This window comes from Micropterus salmoides, unplaced genomic scaffold (assembly GCF_014851395.1).
Source record: "Micropterus salmoides isolate LMB-PRFRI ecotype aquatic unplaced genomic scaffold, ASM1485139v1 Ms_hic_scaffold_6, whole genome shotgun sequence".
In the NCBI taxonomy this organism is placed as follows: Eukaryota; Metazoa; Chordata; class Actinopteri; order Centrarchiformes; family Centrarchidae; genus Micropterus; species Micropterus salmoides.
The window spans coordinates 19,189,529-19,213,367 of record NW_024044348.1 but is presented as its reverse complement, the minus strand read 5'-3'; the positions used below and the strand labels follow the sequence as shown (position 1 = coordinate 19,213,367).

Genomic DNA, 23,839 nt, shown 5'->3' with positions numbered 1-23,839 from the left:
TTAATTATTTGAGAATATTATAATTGCACATTGTCTACTGAAGATCAAAACACAGATTAAATGACTTTTAATCTATATAACATATTACTGTGAGTGCACTATCGGCTTAGAGCATGCGTCTTTCTTTTGAATAAATCAAAACTGGATCTGTAAAAGGGAGATCAACGTCTTGTCTAACCTGCTTGAGCACATCAAGTATGAGTTCCTGGAAGACCTCGTTGATGCCCATGGACAGGGTCTGGCGGTTCATGCCCTTGCTAAAGTAACCAATCCCCAGCAGTTCAATCAGCTCCCAGGCAGTCAGGCAGTTCTTCTTTGTGTTCAGCTGCAGCTTGTAATCTGCAAACTTCTCCTTACTCCATCCGCTCCCCATGGCCTCCATCAGCTTTCGCAGCAAGTACTCAATCTAGGGAGATGGACAGACAAAAGAGCTTCAAACCATGTCAAGGGTGGGAATGGTTAAAGGTTTTCTTCCTCTTTGTTCCAGTGTGCACATTAAAAACCCACAGAAACCAACCGTAAGGATCTCACCTCTTCAGTAATGATGACTAATGGGTATCTGTCTTCTGAAAGAAAGTTAAAAATGCACCAGACTTTGAAAGCATCGTCATCTGAGAAGAGTAGATGTTTGGTGCAGATATTTTTCTTGTAACACAGTGTCCAGCATATCTTGTTGAACTCCAATACATCAAAATCCTCCTGTACCTGTGAATAAAAATTCAGTCGGAGTCAAACCAGTGAGGGCAACGTGTTTACAAACGCTAAGCAGGAGACCGGTGTCTGCCTCCTTTCAAAACCTCGAGTCTGCAGGATGTGAGGTACAAACCTGATGTAATTAAATGCCTCATTTTTATTCAAGTCAGGTCTGTCAAGAGAAAGGCAAGAAAACAGCTTCCAAGCACAAAGAGTGAAACTCAAGCTGTTTACTAGCTGACATGAGTGTTAACGTTATAACATGTCAACAGCTTTGTTTGCTGTGTATTACACTGTGCTCACTAAGCTACAGGTCAAAAACTCTATCACAGAGAAGAATCCCCTTTTGCAAAGAGAGTACAACAATGCAGCCCATTTTATTTACATTTCAAAAACTGTTATTATACTAACAATACATAATATACTGTATATAATAGCCAAAACACATTCTGGGTACAACAGAGAAGTGGTTGTGACCATTTCCTCTGCTACAGATCAAAACAGGATTACTCATCCTAATCTGTGTCACACAGTCTTCATCAGAGAAGTAGAAGTTTTTTTATTCTATTTTTATTGTTTGTGTAACTGTTGTTAGTTTTTCTTTCAGAGCCTAATATTGCACTTTGTTCATGGCAAAGAGAAATATTCAGTATAAATAAGAGCTTTGTTACCACTAGGGCTAATTATCAAAATTCATTCCTTGCTAGTACTAATTCAAATGTGTCTGTAGCACCATATACAGAAAACTATCTAGTACCAAAATCTGGCAATCAAATGTCTGGTCAGATTTGTAATCTTATCAGATCAGATTCAGTTTCTAATTTCTAGTCATTTATATGCAAAGTGCTTGTTCAGCTGCTTGTGTTTAGACAACATTTAATTGATATTTTAGAAGTTTGGCTTCTTTTGTTAGATATAAAAATGAAAGCTTTTTGTTGAAAAAATATGTATATGCTTTTAGATCTTAGAGCAGCATTTGACACAGTTGACCACAGCGTCCTTATTTCTCACCTCAAGCATGGTGTGGGGATTAAGGGCACTGCTTTAGAATGGTTTAGGTTATACTTGTCAGACAGAGATTTTAGAGTCAGTTTTGGTGGCTCTATTTCACCTTCTGTGTTCCTCACATATCTACTTGCCCATCAAAAGAAAAGATGGTAGCTCTTTAACAAAATTGGTTGACTGTTTTAATGATATTAAAGCCTGGATGGCCCTAAATTTTTTTAACTTCAACAAGAGTAAAACTGAGGTCATAATTTTTAGACCCAGTGGCACCTCTGATGTCTCACAAATAGACCTGGGCACCCTGAAACCTTATGTTAAGTCTGTTGTAACAAACCTGGGCATTAAAATGGAGAAGCAGATCAATTCTGTTGTGAAAGCAAGTTTCTTTCAACTTAGGCTTCTTACTAAGCTAAAGCCCTTTTTATCCTTCACAGACTTCGAGAAGGTTATACATGCATTTATCACAACACGCCTTGATTATTGTAATGTAGGTGTTAGCCAGGCCTCCCTCTCTCGTCTACAACTGGTGCCACTTGTCTCCTTACTGGAACTCGTAAGCGAGATCATATCACCCCTGTTCTTGCCTCCCTTCATTGGCTCCCAGATAATTTTAGAATTGATTTTAAGATTCGATTTTGTGTTATTAAAGCCCTTCATGGACTAGCTCCAGCCTATATCACTGATCTATTGAAGCCGCATGCTCCTTCAAGGTCATTAAGGTCTGCGAACCAGTCACTTCTTGTTGTTCTTAAAATCAAGAACAGAGGTGATCGAGCTTTCTCAGTTGCAGCACTGAGACTGTGGAATGAATTGCTTCTTCATGTCACACTGGCCCCCAGTTCTGGTTTTTAAATCACGACTTAAAACGCATTTTTATTCCATAGCTTTTAAATCCGGCATGAGAGCTGTATGTTGTATTTTTTTGGTGTTGTATTATGTCTATTTATTGTTTCATGTCAATGTACAGCACTGTGGTCAACCTGGTTGTTTTAAATGTGCTTTAGAAATAAAGTTGGATTGCATTGGATTGGAAAACTGACTGTATCTCTCAAAGTAACGTTACATAAACATATACATTTGCTCGTAGCAACTGTAACTGACACAGTCCCATAGAAGTTACAATTTAACTGACACAGTTACATCCAAAGATATGGTTAGATATCCTTGTTGGGAGATTATCTGTAGGTACTTTTTTATTATAGCTGTCATGTGATTGTTGAGTTCTTAATGTACAGTTAACCAAACTCGGGTATCACATTGGCACTGATATAAACAAATGGCAAATGATACCAAAGCCCTAGTTATCATTTTGGCTAATTATAGCATGTCGACTGGATTAAAAACACAGGACTCTCCCATTCTCCTACAACTACTTGTGCATCTTGTCCCCACCTTGTCAAGAATAAACCTGTTGAGGTACGGCATGTAGCCCTGGTTGGACAGAGGCCCTTTATCATCATCTTTGAAATGGTGTTCAAGGGCCACAGGGTCATGAGGGACCTTCATCACTGTGCACAGGCTGTGAGACAGCACCTAAAGAAACACAATTTGAATGAGAATTAAATACTACCATAAGACATGAGTTCTGCAGGTGAGACGACATATATATCAACTCAAGACATATTGCTGCAGTTGTTAGATATACGTATATTTGTGTGTGTGTGTGTTTGTGTGTGTGTGTGTTTCATGTTTTTATATCCTGACTTTAATCTGAGTGCACACTTTAGGGTAAGGTAATAGGCTAGAAAAAGCATTATGTCATGAGATGTTCCCACAGGATGCGTGTGTGTGTTAAAGAGTTAAAGATAAAGCTCTAGATCAGTCTCACAGATATCATTTACCACACATGCAAATATCTGTCACATTTACAAGCATCACTGACCAAGCGTAGAGTTAAAATGGTCCTTGGTGATGTGAACAATTTAATTTTAATAAAAGCCACCTGCAAACAGTTTCCTCCGACAGTGCAAAGTGTGGTGGTGGTAGATACATGGTGGATAGTCAGCTGTAAACTGGCCATCATGGTGATATAAAGGCCATAAATGAATCCCTCCAAAATAGGGATTTCTTAGAGTTTTTCTGGCCGGTCTGTAGTGTTGAGTGAGCATATGTGAGAGATGAAAAGCCCTGCAGGATCCTTGAAGTCACACTTTGTCTTTGTCAGGCTAGGCACATAGACATCAGACCCAGCAGGCAAACAAACTCAGACCCAGGCTGTGGCATGGCAAAACACCATGGCTCTCTGGCCTTTGCTTCAGTAAAACAGCCTGTAACATGTTGCCTTTAACAGTGTGGGTTAAACATGCTTAAACCTCCTCAGGAAAACACAAACATGCAGCAACGAAAATTCACGAATGGTGGATAAATCAGAAAATCTAACAAGTGTTAACACAACATATTAGCATCCCTGCGGTAGCTGTTAGAGTAAAATATACTGTAGGCTACAATAAGATGGTATAAAACCCTTGTGCAATGTAACTTAATTTAAAAAAACAAAACAATGCAACTATATAAAATTACTCCTTTAAGATACAAGTCCTGCGTTCATATTTTAGTATTAGAAAGTAAGAACAAATCAGTATGAGGAGCAAAGCACGTAGTTTATAATTAACGTTACACATACTTAACGTTAATCTATATTGGTTATTGCCTATATTACTGACAGCTAAATGTTTAAGCAGTAACGTTATTTTAATGTTTTAAGTTATCTAACCGAGTTGACGCTAATTTACTGTTAACGTTAGACAGGTTCATCTGTAACATCATATATTTTACATAAAAACGGAATGCAAAATAACTGCAGACTATAAAGGTAATGTAATGTAAAATGAATGCAGTCCAGTCTTGTTCCTCTGAAATGTAACGTTCAAGTAAAAGTAGCATGAAATGAAAATAACGCTGACGTTAGCCAAGTAAAGAGCGAGTACCTTCACAATGAAGTTATTAAGTTACTTACGTAATTTATGAGTACATGTAACGTTAACGTTACTTAAGTTACTTTCTACAACTAAGTTACTAAACTTGACACAGTAACATTGAGTTTAGCCGTGTGTTTATCATAATAAGTAACTTCAACATACGAAGTCTCACGTTATGCTGAGGAAAACAAGTGATATTTAGGTAGAACTTCCGCACAGAACGTTAGAACCTGAACCGTTACATCAGCAACTAATGTAACGGTACAGATCAAAAGTAAGTTGCTGTTACAAACCGCGAATGAAGTACAGTTAACGTTCGTTAGACCGAGTGTCTATTCATCCTTGGTGGGGTCTGAACTTCGAACAAAACACAAGTGAAACGCACCTTCAGCTGAGATTTGGAAACTTTTCCACGTTGGTCCACGTCCAGGGCTGTGAATGCGTGCCATATAGATTTCAGAAGCTCATCTCGAAGCCACATTTTGTCCGTGAGCAGCAGCAGAGGTCTGTTGATCCGCAGTGTGTGTTTGTGTCACTAATAATGTCTGTGGGGGTTTAACTGTCCGCCCCTCTAACACCAGCGCGATGTCGGTGTCTCAGTAGGGACAAGAGCGATGACAGCGCCACATAACGTTCAGTTCAGTATCATCTGTTCATCCCGTCAGTTAGTTTATCCTGTTTCCCCATCATGAACTCAAAACCTCAAGTACCACTAACACTAACTGTATGTCAGAGGTGGACGAAGTATTTAGATCCTTCAAATTAAGTACTAATACCACACTCAAGTAAAAGTCCTGCATTGATGAATGTTACTTAAGTAAAAGTACACAAGTATTATCAAGAAGATCAAGAAGTATTCAATGCAGGAAAATACTAGTATATATGATTATTATTACCCATGCATTCATATACAAGCAGAAGTTGATTGGTCTGTAATAATTCTGACATTAGTGAGAAATGCCCTCACAATTACCCAGAACCCAAAGTGACACCACCACAATGCTTATTTTGACCAACCTACAGTACAAAGCTCAAAATTATTTACAATAAATTAAAATAATTAAATGGAAAAGCAGCAAGTCTCACATTTAAGATGGAACCATGAAATGTTTTTGCATGAAAAATGACTTACAGATGCCAGTTCATTTTCTGCAATGCACAATCACAATACTTGTATTTAGCTTATCTGACCCTTCAAAAGCCCCATAAACTCTTAACAAGGTAGACCTAAGAAGAACTTTTGAGGGTAGGAAACTGAATTGAAGGACTGAGGAAACTGAAGTTAAGCATTTTGAGCATAGTTACATTAAAGTGAGGCCTAGGGCAAAAATGAGCTGACAGGCCTTTATTAACCTCTGTTCCACCCATTATCTATGCAATGCATGCAGTTTTTCAATGCTACAATACTAGATTTGCTGTGTGGTAAAGTGATCACAGACAAACTACTTATTACAAATATACAGAAGATTAGAACAAAACTGATATAATGGTGTTAAAACTCTACGTGGACACAAAACAGGGCCCCAACAATAGGTCATACCACTTTAAGGCATCATGGCAGCTCATTTTGTTTGGTAAGCCTTTTTCACAGCAGACATTTTGACTTGTCAGAGAAAAAGCACAGGTTTTACAATTAACATTAATGACAGCTGTTCTTTTCAAAGGACTCAGTGAGCCAACATGCACAATAGCAGGACCCTGAGCAGGTGAATGGAATTCAGCCATTGATCATTATATTATTCACACCTGCTATTACCATGCAAGATATGTTAAAATGTCATCTTTGAAAAAGGCCTCATTTCTATTTATTGTGTCCAGTGCCTGTTTTTAATTTCTTTGTACAGGTCGCTGGACGACTCACAGGGCTGCTTGTCTCTAATATGAGGATCAAGTTTTCCCAGTGATTCTTTAATTCCCCCCCCCCAGAGCTGCTGCATCGAGGGCCAAAACTTCTAACCCTGCTCTGTGAACAAATGCAGCATAATATGACAAATATCAAGACACTCAAATAACTGATTCTGTGATCACAGGAGCAGACTGCACTCTGGTGGACATTCATTAACCAATTACTTATAAAATAAATTCATAAAGCAGAAGAACTGTGCCTGGATAAGGAAAAACTCGTGGTCATAACTTCCCTTAGCTTTTTTTTTTAATATGTTGTTGAATATATAGATGGTTCATCCATACACCAACCAAAAGCTTGAGACCTTCACGATAAGTCCAATTGTACATGCTTCAATGATGTATTCAATTGTACTTCAGTGCTCAAAAACACATGTCCTGTAGCCATACTGAACACCAAGAGCATTCTCTTTTTTTCCTGAAATCAATAATGTTTCCGAGTTGCCCACTGTTCCACTCTGTAACCAGATGCGTGACAACCAGCCATTACAGAAGTCGCTTGCAAAGTAACAAAGTTACAGCTGTTTTCATTTTAAATAGTCTTCAATTTAAAAAATTTGCAGTCTGATACAGAAGGCTAGGAGACCTGAACAATATGAAAGTGCTAGTCATTAATTTACAGAGATCAGGCATCACATAGTGCTATGAAGTATCCAATATGCTACATATGAATACAGCTGTTAACACCTTAACAAATGCCTCTGGTTGTTTTTCAAGGCTACTTGAAAAATCAATAACCTTGGCTTGTATGTACATAAACGAGTGTTTGTTTATGCAGAAAATAACGTATATATCACCACTACCAGAGGTATAATCATTACAGCCATTTGGCCACAACAGTGATAATGAAATATTTAGTCCCATTATCAATTTCTAACAGTTAATCCCCCAAATTTGTTTAAGTGGGAAAAACAAAACAAAAGAGTTGCCGTCATGGTATCCCCTTCCACACTGGGCTCCAGAAGACAACGTTGTTCAGAGCTTCTTCTCTTGCATCGTGCTCAAGTTCTTGGTTTGTTTTCCACAGCCATTGGTTGCATTTTGGTTGCTTTCCCACATCTTCTGGTGCTATTTCCCCATTTGACAGATTTGAAGAATGACTGAGAAGAACCAGTTCTGGAACCACTACTTAAGGGAACAACACAAGCTTTTTTTCACTTCACTACAATCAGTCACAGAGTAATAAAAAGTAGAACAGATGACTCAATTCATTCCTGGAGCAGTGCCTCCAAAGTTGAAAGTAGATGGCACCACTGGCGCTGTGAACTTGTACCCGCCGTGTTTCTCGATCATCTTGGATTCTGCAATTAGACAATAAGCAACAGTTCTTAAAAATCACCAACATGGGTGGGAACGTCTTCATTTACTACACAGCTGGTGCTCGTCCGCCCCCTAGCTAAAATTTGGCCCTTTTCACTTCTAGGAAGTCCAAAAGATATTTCATGTCGTCATTTGAAGAATACGGCTTTTCAAACCAGGTTTGTCAAACTCCTTAGCTTGTCAATCTAACAGGTCTAACAGGAAACAGGTATTTCCAACATAAATTCCTCTCGTGTTTTTCTTCACCTTCTGCACACTGCTCTGCTGTTCTCAGCTCAGGTGTTGAAGGTTGGCTATAATACATCCAGACCAGACTAGATTCTGGCGCAGCTTCGTCTACTGCCACCCAGTGTGATCAACACTTTTTTTGCTTTATTAGTCACCAACAGAGATATATCATGACATGTGGGATGAGGGAGATGAGGTCACCAGCCAGGCTCGAATCATCATGCAGTTCATGGTCAGCCCCTTAAAACCTTCAGGCCACCATTTTGGCTCACAAGGACTGTCAGAAGCCATGCAGACAGGGCTCTTCACAGTATTAGCATATTATGACTGAACTAGGATTACCCACAGTTATTTTCCTTTATGGAGGTGAAAATATGATTTTTAGATCAAGTTTTTGTGCCCATTAAAAACACAAAAGGTCACAACAGTGACTGATTTCACTGCGTTAAGACTGTAGTGTAAATAGGTAGGTTCAGCATGATACATTTTATTCCAGGTAAATGTACAGAAGAAAAAAGGCATTAGTAATATCATTTAGTTCTTTTTTTTTTTTAATGAAAAGCAAACTGGTATCAACAACAAAAAAAGCAAGAAATAGCATGTAAAAAAATTTGCTTTATTGTCAGACTGAAGGGCCGCATCAGATTTTAATGGGAACATTGAGGTTCGTTCTCTGCTGGTGCTCACCATGTGCTGCCCGTCTCTGGTCTGCAAGTGTGCCAATTTCATGAAGGTGTTTGCCCTGGTCCTCATCAAGGGCCTGTGTTAGTGCCTGGTACCATGCTGGGTCACGGCTCTGGATATCTGCACCACAGTGAAGTAAGATTAGTGATCAATGTACAACATGGACACATTTGGTTGTCCTGAACAGTTTCATTTTCACGGTGTTTGCTTACTCTGTAGTATGGCTTTGAAGATCTGATACTCGTCCACTAAGTTTTCTTCATCATCTACAGCTGTAGTGTAGCCCTCAAGTGCCGTCTCCTCAGCATCGTCCTCCTCCCAGTCTTCATCATCTCCGTCCTCACCCGCTTGCTTCGCCAGCATCTCCAGGTACTCCTGGCCCTCCTCATCGATGTCATCCTCGTCACTGCCCAGCTCAGCTACAAATCAGTCCGAGTGTAAAAGGGTAATACCTTTCAACATCGCTTAATTCACATCTTAGCTGAATCAACACTGAGTACGTCAAAACACTTATGCCCTACCGTTGTCGTCCTCGTCTTCCCCGTCTTCGTCGTCGTCATCTTCGTCATTCTCGTGCTCTGCTCGACAGGCGTACGCCCTCTTGAGGCCGTTGAACAGCAGGATGGCTGCTGGAAGAAGTTGGCCGGCCACCTGGTTGACTGCCTGAGGCCTGTGCTCAAGGTCGATAAGAGCACAAAGACCGAGAATGCACATCTTCCTGTCGTGGAGGCTGTGAGGGGAACAATAAGTTATTGACATTACCGAGACCTGGTTGAACAATTAGTTGATAAGTATAGAGACATAATTTTTGAAATTTGCTTGAAATCTGCACGTCGTGATTAAAATGAAAGATAATTGCAATGAAATGATTAATAGTTGCAGCCATAGTATGTACATTTGACAAGTGAAACTGAATATGGCTAGATTCTTCCTTCAAAACCAGGATCAAAGCACTTCGTGAGCTTTTGAAACAGTCAATTGTTTTAGCAGTCAGAACCAGGTATACTGTAATTCACGCTGTTGAGATAAATATGAAACTCTTACCCAAGGAAGCAGTCGACGTCTTTGAGCCACTGGGTTATGAAGTGGTTAGTGATAGGCTCGGTGTTGTTTGGAAAGCGGAGATTTTCCAGAGTGTTGAGGAGAAGAGGGGGGCTGTAGTAAAGTGCAGCAATGGCCACCTGCAGGCACATAGTCCTCAGCTCGCTGGTCTTCACCTCTCGCGTCAAACGCTCCAATGCAGCAGCCACAAACAAGGGCACAACCTGCAACAGAGCAACAGTGTGCATTATAAATATTAAATTAGAATCAGAAGAATTATTTTAATTTTAGGAGTGAATGCATCCTGCAGAAGTATTAAGACTCAGTTGTATCCCTTTAGCTTATGGTTAGTTAGAGACTAGGGGTGTAACGATACTCTAAATTCACGGTTTGGTTCAGACCTCAATTTTTGAGACACTGTTTGGTTCATATCTCTGAAATCACGGGTGAGTTTGTTAAACACTTTATGAAACGTACTGCTGATGGAGAAAGTGAGCTGAGACACATACGGAGCTAGCCGGCGTGTTTGTCGTGAGAGACCAGAGGTGGAGGCTTGGTGTGTGGGGACGAGAAGAGGAGCGCATTCAACGCTAAAATTACCTAAAATAAACTACTCTCAATACAAATATGATAAACACCACTACCAAGCCCACCCCCACCCACCAACTAGCTGCGGCCACAGTTGCACTGTCGTCATGAGAGCTCAACATTCCCATGAGCGGGTGTGTCGTGGTTCTGTCTCTCGGATCCGGGACAAGAGAGCGTGGACTTTTGTGTTGCAATTTTGGTCTGTTTCAGAACTCTTACAGCCCTATTAGAGACTGACCTGGTCAATGCCGCGACCTTTGCACTGCAGAATGATCACCTCCAACAGCTTGGCGGCATGGCACTCTGGGTCCTCGCCTGGATCACCTGTCAGGACCTGTGTGAAGTGAACACTGTCAGGTAAATATCCCAATACACACCAATCACCACAAATAATTATTAAGAGTGTATTATCTACTGCATTTTACCTTTTTGCACATGTTATAGATGATCTCCAGGTATTTGGTGTCAGACAGAAGAGTATCTGTGTCGACTGTGACATAGTTGTGAAGAAGAGGCATCATATCTGAAACAGAAAGACATTTGCTTTTCACACAGCTGAATTTACAGCAAGACAGATCCCCACTTTCTCCCCCTCTCTAAACTTAGTATGGATCAGCACATACCTGTGAAGTAGTCAAATCCATCCTGCTGGAAGACTTCGTACACCAGTGGAAGGAGCTGCCACATCTGTGGCGACACCTGCTGGCAGGTCAGGCTGTGAGCCAAGGACAGGATCTCCTCATAAAACTCTGGTAAGACAAAAAAACCCGACAATGATAAAAGTGAGTAATGGGAGGCAAATATAGTCTATATTCAATAAGTCATCTCTTGGGCGGGCAGACAGAGTTTTAGTGCAGCATTCAGGTGGAACAGCAATGTGGAAGAACAGGAAGAACTGCTTACCCAGTACATGTTGCTGCAGCACAGTGCCGATCACCTGCAGACAGATGCCCTCCAGCTGCTGGGTGATCTGAAGAAACAACAGTTAAAAGGCAATGAGTATTTGATCTGTAGCCGATACTACAAATATTGTGGCTCTTAGATACATAAACACACTTTGTTTTGTTCAAAATGTGGCAATACCTCCTACTTAGTACATTGATTAGTGTTATATACACAGAATATCAGTTAAAATGGGTCACACAAAACTAATTGAATAAGTTTATATAAAAAGGGACATTTGCTTCAAAAAGGCATTTCTAAAACCAATTTTTAAACTTTTTTTTTTATTGATTACCTATCCTTGCTACAAGGTACGGGATGATTTGATGAATGAGTAAATCATTTTGAGTCAAAGCAACTAGAAGCAATGGGAGGATAAGCATCTCCTCACCATGTTTTTTAATCATGTACCTGGTGTGTTTGGTCCTGTAATGTCACCTGTCCTCTAACGTCTCTACACCAATTGAACAGGTTAAATTTCCCTATATACCAAATTCACTAGTCAAATAAAATAATTCCAATTCTTTGTTGCAAAGTGACGCACACCGCTGAAACCTAAACTACTGAACTGTTGTGCAACCAAAAATCCTCAGCGTGAAGCAATGCTTGGTCAAATTAAATTCTTCTTGGCTTCGAGCACCAGCGGTCCTATGTTTCAGCAGACACTGTGGCAGCGTGCCCCGGCACTATTTCTAGCGTCTGCCTCAGCCTCTGAGTCATTTTGAACATGGTGAGAACAGAGCGTCATCCCAGGAGTTGGTGGGTGGCTGAAAAGTGAGTTGGCAGGAACGCTAAAGCAGACCGGAGCTGAGTGATCAGCCAGGAGAGTTTGTGTGTGTGTGGGCAGCATGCTTAGTGGCTATGCATCTAACCTCTTTGTGGTCCTCCACCACACTTAGCAATGTGTCGATGGTGTTGAGGATGCCCATAGCTGTCACAGCCTTGTCATCGCCTCCTTCCTCATCAGGCCCCGTCTGAATCACCTGGTTGAACGTCATTGCCTGTCAAAGAGCAAACAAACACTTATGATTGGGTCTGAGGACGTTTAGTGTTCATACATTTCAGGCTGGAGGACTGATTTCTTCTCCACATATTAAAAAAGAAATCTGATGGGTAGCTTTTGCTTAAAAGCAATACAGAAGGTATGCATGTGACAACACTGCCCTCACTTTAGTCACTTTGTGAATGGCAAAGACGCGGACAGTGGGCATCTGCTATCAGTGCATTCACAGTGTAAAAAAAAAGAAAAAAAAAAAGAAACTTCTGATAGTAAAACAGAAAAGCAAAGAGTACATTAACTTGGATCTGTAGTTGCCATTTCTGATTACAGTGCTGGGTAAAAATCCGACCATGGATATTTGTTTTTCCTCCCGGGATCACAGCTCTCCTAATTCATCAGAGCCATAGCAGTAGTTTATTTGGCCACTCGGTGATAGCATCATATGAGAGGACGACAACATGTAGCCTTTATATTGATTGCACTTACCAAGTGCTGCGTCATCTCCACTGCAATTGGAGCGACTTCTTCACTGTATTCACAGATCATCTTCTGTATGACATTAGTAAGGTCATCGTTCTCAGTCTCCCTGACAATGTGCAGGAGCGCCTGCATCACTGGCCGGATGAAGGGGGTGATGTATTCTTTGGCTAAAGAATAAAAACCACACACATAAATTTAGACACTCGAGAAAAGTGCTACTAAATTACACATTCTAAAGAGAAATACTGTATAAAATGCAGTCAGCAAAACACAAGCTTTATCACTTCACTTGCTCACCTTTCTCCTGGTTGCTGATGAGAACCTGCAGGGCAATAGCAGCTTCCACCTTAACTGGCATCTCATTGTCATTGATTAGACAAAGGCGAGTGAGTTCAAGAGCCGTCTGCAGGTTCTGGTCACTTTTGAACTTCACCTCGCAGAAGTAATGCAGCACCCAGCAGGCCTGTGTGAAATCACAGGTTGAGAAAATGTGGCATTCAATGCAAAAATTACTAAAAAGCAAAGTAGTGTGACAATATAAACAAGCCATCTTCTCACATGATGTCTGACCGTTAGAAAATTACCACTTACTCTGGCTCTCATGTAGCCCAGTTCATTACGGAACAGAGGGAAGACGTGATTCTGCAGCATGAACTCCATTTGGTCCTTATAAATTTTTTTCTGTATAGAGGAAGAAATTAAAACTCAAGTTTAACAAGGCAGCCAAACAACAACATTTAATACTTTCTAGAAAGAGCATGTTCAGACTAAATTTAGGTAAATTGGCTGAGAAATCTCTAGTATCAGTACTTGACAATTTGGTCCAATGAAATGACATAAAAACTGATTTCAACAAAACAATAGCCTGCCAAGGGAGTGAGGCTGTACGTAGGTACAACAGTCATCATCTCTAATAGACCGAGTTAGAGACCATCATGACTCAATGCTCATGAGGGCAGTCATGGTAAAAAAATAAATAAAAAAACAGGAAGGTGCAGTGAACATTTGTAACATGGTGCAGCAGAGGATTTCTAACACCCGCTTTGCTCAAAATTAAACGTCTGTGGTTAGAAAAGAGAAATTGTAAAAGTAGTAGTGCAAACAAGCCAGCTGAGTGCCTTTTACCTTCAGCAGGATTTCAGCCAAAGAGCCAATCATGTGGAGGGCACCATCCTTTTTCCTGGGGTCAGACGCCAGATCAGTGAGAATCTGGTAGCAGAAGCCCATAGTCTTTTGCAGTACCTGAACAGAGCAAGAACATCGTACTGAATTACTCTCTAGGCCCATTGAATTTTTTCATTATGGGAACTTTTTTTTTTTAACCAATCAGAAATCAAAGTTTCAAAGAAATTAACCACAAAATGATTTCAACACACCTCTTTCCTCTTGTTGCAGGCAGTGAAGAGGAGCGTCTGCGCTGCTGTTGTTGGAGAGATGAAGTCCTCAAATACATCTAAAAAAAAATAAATTGGATAAATGGTTGGATTTGATAAATGGTTAGTCATCACTGATAGGCAGGATTCATTTTGGATTGCAAACACCAACACACTCTCTGCTTACCAAACTTCATGCGGATGTACTCGTATGGATCCTCCTGCCACAGTTCCTCATCACTGTCTGTGTAACACATGAGGGGGAAAACCACATCCTGAATGATGCCCTGAAAAACAAAGTCACAATCAGGGAGTTGTACTTGGTGTAACACAGTTGGCGTTACAGCACACACTTGTAGTGAAAGTATTGAGCTCTACATACTTTCCCATGACTACAGATACTGAGCTACCACTGCAGATTGTTAAACCTGAGAAAGAGTGTAAAAAAAAAAGTAATCTGTGATACAACAGTTTAAAACTCTACAGAGTATATGAGAATTGAATTTTATATAGTATTGCTCTTTCATCTGTGAACCAACACCGTTTGGCAGTGCCTTAGGCTTAATGCTTCTACCAGTGACTGTCCATCAAAACAAATATAGTTGCAGTGTTGTTATTGCACAACTTCTAAAGACATGTCATACACAGTATTGTGAAATGTTGACTGGAGAGTCAAACATGCTGTAGTGATACCTGGATGTGTGGTTTGAGGTTTCTCCATGTCAGCGCATGGGCAATGCCCTGGTTGATGTAGTTGAGCGTCTGCTGGAGTACTCTGGGAGCCACGTACTGCTTTTCCTTGTACTGGTACAAGACTTTCATCAGCACCTAGTAGATAAATGTACAAAGAAAGTCCTCATGTTAGTGAGGTGCACGTCAAAGAAACATTTCAGAGGCGTTGTGAAAGCAGCAGCTCTTCAGTTACACTGAAGTTCTTACCTGCTGAGCAGGAACTGCATATTCCTTGAGGAAAAGTTCAGCAAACTCTGCATACTCTTTGGTTGTGTTCCCTGGGCTTCCATACCTGGACGATTTAATACAGTGAATGTCATTGTTAAATATGTTTGTACAAATTTATCAGAAATGTTAAGGGAACAATCATTGGATTTTTACCTCTCAAACAGCCGAGCCAAAATGTGAAGGGCCCACTTCTTACACTTCCACCATGGCAGCTCAGTCCGCTCATCTTCATCTACCTGCATCGTCTCCTGCACAGACCAAGGACAACAATGTCAGCTTGCGGAGAACTTAAATTTGCACGTGTCAGAAGCTGAACAATTTGTAAGGAGTGATTGCCAATGTTAGTGCTGTATGAATTAATTTTGTTTCCTTACTGGTGGAACATCTCGATCCACCACTCTCTTCAGGATCTCCATCCATTCTGTCAGGTTCTGTCTGTTGATGAGTTCCAGGGGCAGGTTGTACTGTTAAAAAAAATAATAAGTATTACTCTAATTTGACCAGATATTTAGATTTGGCCATGCCAAAAAGGAGGCATTTAAAGATTTAAGAAAAACAAACAAAGAAAACACTGTTTTTAAATGAACAAATCAAACTTATTTTCAACTCGGGCTGAGCACAACTTTTAAAGTTATCACGTTCTTTGTCTTACAAAGAAAATAGCAATAAAAAGAATCTATCCAAGCCTAAAGAGAGAAAGAAGACCCCAGCAAGAGACGATGTTAGTTGCTGTGACATTACCTGGAAGAGGGCATAGAGGATTTTGAAGATCTGTTTCTGTATGAGGACAGAGTCACTGGAGTTGTCAGGGAGCAGCTGGATGAAGCGTTCCTTCATCATGGGCATGAAGATGTGCATGGCAGCCACCAGAGGTTGACGCTCTTCTGGTTTCTTATATCTGTTACACACAAAGCCAGGCAGCCACAGTGTTAACCCAATGTCATGTGTAATATATAATACAATATAAAGTTAAGAACCACGACTTACTCATAGTTTTTGACAAGCTGGTAGAGGCAGAGCAAGATGCCCAGCCACGCTCCACTGTTGTCCGACTGCAGGTAGAAACCAATCTTGTCCACTATGGTCGTCCACTTGCCGGGGTAGTCGTGCTTGATCATGTGGTGGATACAAGTTGTCAACTGGACCCTGATAAGTTCAAATGAGCAGTTTTAGATTGGGTGATTTAGAGAGACAGAATACTGTATATGCAGTGGAAAAGAGCTCCTCTCACTCTACTCAGCCAGCAGTATGTGTGGTTACCTGATGCGCTCGGGGGAGTGAATGATGGCCTCCACTATGTTATCTCGAATGAACTGCCTGTCCTCATCCGGGATGTTATTGACAAGCGTCTCTGTGGCTGAACCGTCTCCATCATTCCAGTACTGGGTTATCTTGTTCTTAAGGTAAATCACGCCTGGAGGGGGTGAGAAAACAAGGGTCAGACCAAACTTGAAAGACACCGCAATGTATGAATGCTGACAAATCACTAAATTGCTGAAACATTATGTTTTGCCCATATCATTAACTCCTAAGCCGTTTCTCAATCTGCGTTCTTGTCTGTACTTGTGGACTTTTGAAACGTCATAAGTCGCAGCCAAAGTACTGTTCCAATTCAAAAGTCTGCATCCAGCCAAGTACAGTCAAATACCCGGATGTTTTCTCACTCCGCCCGTTTTACCAAGCCTGCATCGGTGGTGACTTGTGTGGACTTCGGATAGCCAGATATCTCAGAATGCATTTCGCCGCCAAAAAGTGTAAATGTCAGACGAGAAAACTCACAACTGAAACTTATAATACTGTTGTTCTTGTATCATATATAGTAGTTTTAAGAGTTTTTTTTTTAATATGCGGGAGTATAGTAGTTTAAACTCCAAATATGTTGTCGATTTCTCAAGATAGAGCCGATTTTAAAAATTGCTACGATGTTTTAGTAGATGTGAGGTCCCGCCCGCTAACGGGTCCGGCCATCATCAAGTCCGCTGCTGTTCCAATTGCTGAATGACTGACTGTGCGCTCCCGTTCCTGGGAGTTTGTACTCTCAAGCTGAACTTGCCAAGTACGAGCTTTAAAGTACTGAAGTCCAAACTTGGTTAACTCAGTACTGAGAAACAGCCCTAGTGTTTAGTGAAATAGATTATTTATTAAAGCAACATGACAAAGCAGGCATTTGTGAGACAGCCATGTGATGTGCACCTCCCCTAAAAGTAAAATTTAGGTTCAGTTTATTTGTTTGCAAGATACAAAAAATCTCAGTTTGAGACATTTGACCCAGATATTTAAAAACACACACGTGTGTATGTGTGAATAGAATGGTACTGCTGTCATGTTGGTTTGAAGTTTGACGGATCAAATATCCCAAATAAGCTCCGATATGTCGCTCCACATTAGAAACACTCAGCTCTCCATCTTTGAGAATATACTTTATCATCAAACTAACTATGTAAGATTTTAAAATTCAGTTGAAGTTCAGCCACATCCAACTTCCAAATTAGCACCCATTATTACTGACTGCATTTACATCATTGTGACTGTGTTCAACACAGTAGTGTAAATTCTGACCGTCTGAAGCCTATGCAGCCGAAATCAGATTCTTCAGTCTGCAGTTCAGTAATGTGGCAAAAGGGTGTCAGCTGGGTTCACATCTACAATGTGGGGCCCCACTCTGAATCCTGTGGCACGCAGGGAGAGGCATCTGAGGGAGCAGAGGAGTGAGGGCTGGGAGGCAGACGTCAGACTGCTGACACAAATGTCTACACCGCTGGCGAGGCAATCATAATCCAGCCTATCAATGCTGACAGAGCATTCAATCCCCTCCCCTCTGCCTATGACCACCAAACTACACAAATCGCCCAACACTGCAAAACCACTAAGAACCTGTCATTAAATTAGATTCATGGACAGGAGGAAAATTACTTCCTGAAAATGAACAGCATAATGAAATGGCTACAAGTTTAATAAGTGATCAAAAATGGCAAATTTAAAGAAAACATGAAATGGGCATCCACTTCAGATATGACAACAGTGGTGCTTTATTAAACTTGGCTATTCCGATTAGCCATTCTCCACAGCCTCGAGTTTCTTTTTGTTCTTCATCAGTAAACTGAAGCCTCTTTCCAAAAGCAGGAATATATTAAAACTGTAGGGACTGAGGCTGTCATATAAAATTACCTTAGTGTTAGTTTAAAAATCACGTACTGTGCGCCAGCAAAAATGAACACAACTAGTGACCTCAAGCACAATCACTTGGTGTTTTTAATGCATACAAAGCCTACCACACCATCTGCAGCGAGCACTTGAATCTACTTGTAAAAGTCAAGGTAATGTGAAATAAAAAATGTGAAATAAAAAATTAGAAAAGACTGGAAACACCAACGAGGTACAACTACGCAGATGCCACCTGCTCACAAAACTCAATTACCCTGGTGGCACTAAGCTGTGCAGAAAGAAGATTTTATTATGTGTGGTTTGCATCATTAGCTTTCAAAAAAAATGCCAAACTATGTTGCCAACATGAATACAATCTGTGGTCCTTAAAGCAAAAACAATAAAATAAAGACATTTAAAAAAAAAACTCCACAGCAACTAGGGCTGAAACTATTCAATTAAATTGATTACTAAAAAAGCATCAACGCAAATTCTTTGCATCAAGGCTTTGTTTAATCCTTATAACTATATAGCGCACTGTTTCGCATGGATATTTATAACTGTCGCACTTAGCACTTACGCTGTGTGAACACGATGGGATTATGATGCCGCTGTTTGCAAAGTGGAGGAAGAGAGAGAAAATAGCGAGGGACGAAGAAGAAAGTGTCCAAAGTATGGGATTATGTCAAGATAAAACAAAACTCTGTAATGTTACAGTCCGTCCACCGTAAAACGAAACTTACGTCGCCTACCGCAACAGCACAACAACATCTGATTAGAAAGCACCCGTGAGTTTAGGTTGTAACATGCCAAGCAAAAGTACTTCTTAAACGATGCATTGATTAATCGATGAATTAATCTGTAGAAGCTTTGAGTACTAAAATCATCGGTAGCTGCAGCCCTAACAGCAACATGTTTGCAACTGATGACAGCAGTGTAATTTTTCAATGCTTTGACCGCCACACAAACAAAATTTCTTTTTATTCGGTTGGCAGCAGAAATCTGAAAAACTCAACACATACTGAACATGCTGCCAAAACTGAACCCAAGCCCACATTCAAATGATGCCGTCTAGAGACGCATTTTTAACGCATTTGATCAATCTATTCACTGAAAATTATGAAATAACTGTCAATCATAAAAGAAGTACAGGTATTGTTTAAAATAAATCAAAATAAACCTGCCAACAAAAATCAAGGACAGGAAATAAATGAATAACAATCCTAGCAGCCAAACCAATTGACGAAGTGCCAGTACAATAAATTAAGACAATGTGTGTTTGAAATCAGCTTTACTTGAGATATTTTGCTGACAGCTTCTGTGCTGTCTGGATGAGCTCCTGCTCTATTCTGCTCTTAACACTGAGACATTTTTCCTACAGCTGGAAAAGCAATTTATTGCACCAAAGCACAGCTCTATTACAGCTTAATTTGCTAGTATAGCTATGAATACCTGAGGAGGTGGACACACTACGATTCAGATACTATCTGAATATTTCTGCAACAATTTAGGTCAACATTTTATCTTTGAACATTGATTTTTCCCCCACCATTGACACCTTCCTTGCAGAGGAGCATTTAACTAAAGAAAAACAAGCTATATTTAACCAGCTCCACGTGTCCACTGCACTTCAGCGTGGCACTTTAGCCTTATAAAACACAAGTGTGAATCATGTATCATCGCTAAATTATCTTTTTAAAACTATTATATAACTGACCTGTTTCACCAGGAAACAGAATATCAAGTCTATTTCTCACATAATGTAATCTGACAAAATTGGAGTCAGATGCAGGATAAATTGGTAAATCACACAGTGTCAGGGTGTTTCGGAAACCTTCTGTGGCTCCAGTTGATGCGGACACTGTGTCATAAAATCGTTTTAAAGTAAACACTATCAAGATACAGTGGAGCAACACTGAAAATAGAACAGGTCAATTTAATTTTCTACGCTTGTGTTATTTTGTATGTTATGTTTTTGTATTATATGCTCAACAAAAATTTTAAAAAATGCAGTAAGACAAGGTGAGGCACTCATCCAGCTTCACCAACAATTATTTACACATCTTAGGTCATAATCCAACTCTAGATTTTCATTTAGGGATTCAACCCCAGTCTCAATCTAACAGTGAGTGTGCTAGCATATGAAGAAGGTCTTATCCAAAACCGGCATATAATTATTTGTGGGGCAAAAAAATAATAAATAAAAACACACTTAGCAGATGAATTTAACCCAATGATATGAATGAATTTTAACAGCAAACCAGATTGTTTGCTTTTAAGCATCTTGGGAGAATAGCTTTTACTTTAATATAAGCCTTTTTTACTAGGGCACATAAATCACCTTTTTGTGTTGAATATCAAACTCTGCTTTTCAATTCATCCCCCACCCAACTCTGATTGGACAAATCTGATGAGATGTGCCAGTCCCACTCCTTAAGCTACCAGCAGGTGGCAGAGACTGAAGCTTTATTTTGAGTGATTCTCTCATAAGGACATTTAACTTTAATAACATACAAATAGCTGATTTTATGTGGTTTTATATAACACTTTCCCAGCTGTAGAACTATTTTCACATGTCAAAGTTTGGACTCACCTGCTTGCCTGACATTCAAATCCAGCTGCTCAGTCATGGTAACACGCAGTAGAATGGACATAAAGTTTACCTGGGTGTGACCCTGTAAATCAGAAATGAAAACAGCTTAATAGTAACCAGTAACAGAAACTGAAACAACATTTGGAATCTCCCTCTTTTCATACCATCTGATTTGATTGTGTTCTACTGTAGCGTGCCGTTTTGCTGTAGGGAGATGACTGTGGCATTAAGCCACTTGATCAATATGCTGCCATCAAAAGGAACTTCGGAGGTCGTATTTTTGACATGGTAAGTTAGTATACATTACGTTTAGCTTTCAGGTGCTTTAAGGTCTACTAACACTGTTGCTAGGCGACAAACAAAAATGGATAGTGTGTGAAGAATTTCGTGCTTTGTTGCATTTTTTTACATTATGTTTATAAAACCCATGGGCTCCATCATTTTTAAAACATCAGCGTACGTCACAGCTCCTACAGCTATCAGAAAGGTACAAACTGGTGGTGGATACAACATCAGTGATTCTCATAAAAGGCGGATGCTCACGTTAACCAGCTGTAACCAGCTGTGGTAAGTGCAGGTCTTTTGGGCCACTACCATGGCATAACAAATCCAGGTGAAACACAATTAGGTGGCTAAAGTCAGGATTACGATCCATATATTTCTGGGTTATTAACTCCTCCAGAACAAAAAGCTGCATTAGGTTGGTCCATGTGAAATTGTAAAGCAGATAAACTATGACTTGACCAACAGATATATCAGACGACATACTGATATGTAGAGCTCCACCACAAATAGTGTTTACACAATTTTCTTAATGTGCTATCAACCACAAGCTCCTATGAAGCTCCTATGTATAAACATATTTTTTAAAAGGTTTCGTATGAAGTTGTAGTCGTTTTTTATCTGGGCATTTTCCGTGAAAAACAAAAGTCAGTTTATGACTAAGCAAAAGCACCGTATTTAGAAACTATGCACACCAACAGATTTACTCCATCCTCCTCCAGACTACATGATTTTTGTTCTATACACAACTCGAATAACTCCGGCCAGCTATGTAAGAACACTCTACACTCTCTGCAATTCAACTGAGCCATCTCTATCAATGCTTGTGTGGGTGTTAAAAAACCCCTGCTCCTTGCACTGCAGAAAATAAGGAAGGGTTAATTGATTGAGGGCATAACATACTGAACACGTGTGCCATGACTGGATTATTACACATTAAAAACATAAAATAGCACCTACTTTGTAATAACTGTCATCAATTTTAATGCAACTACACAGATGTAGATGAACAGAGGCATTGTGATTTGGCTGTCTAATGCAGGTTGTCTCATACTATTTAAAGGCCTCTGCCCTGCATGTATTTCTTCTCCATAACTAATACATACAGTCAAGCCAGAATCAGAGAGCTTAAAATTCTTCTGGGATAAATCATTTAAACTAATGCCTTGAAGTCTTCAACTTGTTTTATGTAAGATACTCTGCATAGTTTACCATTATGTACATGTCAATCAAGACAGAAAGTTCAGTCTCAGTCATTAAATGTCTCTCTGACACTTAATTCCTATTAGCTTATATAATATTGCAATGTAAAAGTGTATTAATTTGCCACATCATTACAAGTAAAACATAAGGCGCTTGAGGAGAGACAACTTTTTAAACTCCTCAGTCCGGCTCCTGCTGCCTCGTCCGAGACAGTGTTGCTAACTTAGTTAACGTTAGCTCACATGGTACTGGGCTAACGTTAAACTCAATTTCATGATTATTTTTACGAAGTAGCTATATAACGTTTGTCACTGTTAGATATCAAGTGTGGCTACGGCAAACGGCCGAGAAAAGTTGGCTAATGTTATCCCGTTGTTAAATAATGTCATCACTTCAGAGCTTGTCACGGTGACACGTGAGCAGCAGCTATGTAGCGGAGCTCTTCCAACAAGTAGCGAAGTTAGCTGCTGTTATTAGCCACACCGCTAGCCATCACTATCCTGCGGTTTAAATAAGCCAACTAGCACATGCCCCACGTTCACTAAGCTCCATTTGTTGTTTAGCACACCAGCCATATTATTCATGTGTCGTGTCAGCTCTGAATTTAGTCAAAACTATACCGAAACTGTGTGTGACGAGCTAATAATTATCAGCTAGGCAGGGGGGTTTAGCTGGGTTAGCATTAGCGCCACAGCTGGCTCAACATGAAGCTAACGTTGACGTTGGTTACTGGCACGCGAGTGTGTCATCGTAATAAAAATATGCTATTCATGCTAATGGCTCTACAATTGTGATAGGAACGAGACCGTAAGGATCAGTATACGTGTCCAGGAGCGGGATTTATGCGTTGATCTCAACGTAGCAGAGCCCAGTCTGCGTGATCGCACCATCTTGATGTTGTGAACGACCGAGGCCCGATCCGAGACCGCGCCACAACCTCCATCACAATTAAGGGCTAATCTCAAGTTTTACCTCGTTCAGCTGTCTCTCTGCGGCCTCCCGCAGATTGGGGTCCATCGTCCCCCGAAGGGCCTCGACCAAAGAGTCAGGATCCATTACGAAAACTCTGTTTACGGCTCGGATTTTAATATTTCAGGTCTATCAATTCCCAGTCACTGCGCACATGGACGCACGGCTCTCCGGTTACCCGGCGCGAAAGGAAGCAGTGACTGAAGTACCCGGATAGATCAACGCCAAATTAGTACAACACGAACATCCGGTGGTGACCACACAACTATGGGAGTTGTAGTTTCCAGCATAACCTTTGTTCGACCTGCTCATATTATGTAAACTCATTCAAACAGATAGGGGAAGGTGAGCTTTCCCACTGACTGCCTTCATTCCAGAAAAGGCATTTATTTGGGGGGGATTTCATTTTCAGTATTCTTCCATTTTAGGCAATTTAGGTAGGCCTATATTCAGACACTTAGCTGAGGAGTTTCATATATGATAGCTGCATTATATGTGCGTCTTCTCTCAT

General features: G+C 40.3%; 2 protein-coding genes across 3 annotated transcripts; both read right to left on the bottom strand.

Moving 5' to 3' along the window:
• Nucleotides 1-22: 22 nt before the first annotated feature.
• On the bottom strand, nt 23-5,409 carry LOC119889904 (switch-associated protein 70-like). Of its 2 annotated transcripts, none has more exons than XM_038700817.1 (4): nt 4,655-4,791; nt 3,091-3,231; nt 532-705; nt 23-406 (listed from the first exon to the last, which is right to left on the bottom strand). In XM_038700817.1, the coding sequence occupies exons 2-4, from the start codon at nt 3,202-3,204 to the stop codon at nt 107-109; spliced, it is 588 nt and encodes a 195-aa protein (XP_038556745.1). In that variant the 5' UTR covers nt 3,205-3,231; nt 4,655-4,791; the 3' UTR covers nt 23-106. The 2 variants fall into 2 exon arrangements, with proteins under 2 accessions (XP_038556745.1, XP_038556744.1); XM_038700816.1 differs by lacking the exon at nt 4,655-4,791 and adding an exon at nt 5,002-5,409 and having other exon boundaries at nt 24-406.
• Nucleotides 5,410-5,946: 537 nt separating this feature from the next.
• Nucleotides 5,947-23,530, bottom strand: ipo7 (importin 7). The gene is made up of 25 exons (XM_038700815.1): nt 23,332-23,530; nt 20,875-20,956; nt 16,398-16,551; nt 16,125-16,283; nt 15,879-16,035; nt 15,512-15,601; nt 15,291-15,385; nt 15,117-15,201; nt 14,871-15,005; nt 14,365-14,464; nt 14,181-14,257; nt 13,930-14,046; nt 13,396-13,485; nt 13,102-13,267; nt 12,811-12,971; nt 12,197-12,325; nt 11,286-11,352; nt 11,006-11,131; nt 10,808-10,905; nt 10,621-10,716; nt 9,798-10,018; nt 9,275-9,483; nt 8,966-9,172; nt 8,757-8,873; nt 5,947-7,822 (listed from the first exon to the last, which is right to left on the bottom strand). Exons 1-25 carry the CDS (start codon nt 23,413-23,415, stop codon nt 7,725-7,727), a joined length of 3,120 nt encoding a protein of 1,039 aa, XP_038556743.1. The 5' UTR covers nt 23,416-23,530; the 3' UTR covers nt 5,947-7,724.
• Between the last annotated feature and the right edge of the window lie 309 nt (nt 23,531-23,839).

Coding starts and splice junctions, on each gene's coding strand:
- LOC119889904 (XM_038700816.1), bottom strand. CDS start 5,097: ATGTGGCTTCGAGATGAGCTTCTGAAATCTATATGGCACGCATTCACA. Junction 706..3,090: donor ACAGGTTTATTCTTGACAAG/GTGGGGACAAGA, acceptor TTTTATTCACAG/GTACAGGAGGATTTTGATGT. Junction 407..531: donor TAGTCATCATTACTGAAGAG/GTGAGATCCTTA, acceptor CCATCTCCCTAG/ATTGAGTACTTGCTGCGAAA.
- ipo7 (XM_038700815.1), bottom strand. CDS start 23,415: ATGGATCCTGACTCTTTGGTCGAGGCCCTTCGGGGGACGATGGACCCC. Junction 15,202..15,290: donor TTGGCTCGGCTGTTTGAGAG/GTAAAAATCCAA, acceptor TAAATCGTCCAG/GTATGGAAGCCCAGGGAACA. Junction 13,268..13,395: donor TGGGCTACATGAGAGCCAGA/GTAAGTGGTAAT, acceptor GATTTCACACAG/GCCTGCTGGGTGCTGCATTA.